This window comes from Cyprinodon variegatus, unplaced genomic scaffold (genome assembly GCF_000732505.1).
Source record: "Cyprinodon variegatus isolate N-32 unplaced genomic scaffold, C_variegatus-1.0 Scaffold256, whole genome shotgun sequence".
NCBI classification, from domain to species: domain Eukaryota; kingdom Metazoa; phylum Chordata; class Actinopteri; order Cyprinodontiformes; family Cyprinodontidae; genus Cyprinodon; species Cyprinodon variegatus.
The window spans coordinates 571790-572965 of NW_015150709.1; the positions used below are offsets into that span (position 1 = coordinate 571790).

General features: G+C 34.5%; 1 protein-coding gene across 1 annotated transcript in view; it reads right to left on the minus strand.

Moving 5' to 3' along the window:
• LOC107089523 (heat-stable enterotoxin receptor-like) overlaps positions 1 to 1176 on the minus strand; it is a 35582-nt gene that overhangs the window by 29396 nt on the left and 5010 nt on the right. Inside the window, exon 2 of the mRNA XM_015382364.1 lies at positions 441 to 553. Coding sequence (XP_015237850.1) covers positions 441 to 553 — 113 coding nt within the window. The remainder of the gene's footprint in view (positions 1 to 440; positions 554 to 1176) is intronic.

Sequence of the window (1176 nt, forward strand, 5' to 3'; positions counted from 1 at the left end):
GCAGCTATATTTGCTGTGATAAGTGGGTAAAAAGTAGTTCGAATCTATTTTGAAGTGAGAAAGTCCACCTGAAAACATCATCAGTGCAGTCAGTTCAACTAGATTACCATCCTGCCTTCAAATGTTATTTCTGTCGGAGCTGCTCAGACCCCCGTACACCTGCGGTGCTCTGTCACTTGGAATCCCATTCAACAGCAGCCTCTGGCTCATTTTAAGTTAATTTAGGCGTTAATGAACTGTTTCAGAGGATAGAGGTCTTAATTTTGTTTTCTTAGACCTCAGGACAGATGTGACTGTTACAAAATTTCTATGATATGAATTTTGCATTATATGGGACCGTTAAGACCCCTCCACCTTGCTCTAAATCAGCATAACTAACATTTAAATATACAAATTAATAAAAGGAATGGATAGGGAAAGAAATGCTTGCAGAGACTCACCATAAGCTTGGTAAGTTTCTCCACTGCCTCACATATACTGCTACTGCAGCCTCTTTTGGTGTAAAAAGTGGTGTTGAATCCTTCGTAGTCGGCTGTGATATTGAATCCAACTCCTTTATGTTGGCAGAAACAAAAAAGATCAATTTGTTAGATTTTCTCTGAGCACCGAAGACTGCTGCACATTATCATGTTTTCATGCTTCTCAAAATTTTCAACACTGCTTTGTTGCCACTTTAAGGCATTTTATCGGGTTTTATGGGACAAAGAAAACTGTGAAATCGGGGAAACATTGTGTATTTTTTTTAAGTAAAAATAAAAGTAAAAAGTGTAAAAAATTATATGTATGTATAAAGTATTCACATCACTGCATTTGTTTCATATTTATAAAAAAAATGGAAGAAAATAAAATTTATGTAAATATTGACAGCCTTTACTTAATCAGAATCAGACATACTTTAATAATCCCAGAGGTAAATTACTTGATCCACCTTTGACAGCAATTACAGCCTTGAGTCATTTTGAATATGATGCAACAAGCTTGACGCACACTGCAAACCCGATTTACCAAAATAAAACCAAAATAAAAACGTATGCTGAAACCGATTACCTCAAAAAATTGGAGTTTACTAAACCATCTTTTTTATGTAAGGGAAGACAAAAAAAGGACAACTTATTAATTTTTTTCCCTTTTCAATAAGTCAACTTAAAGATTATAAATTTCTTCTTGATTATGTCC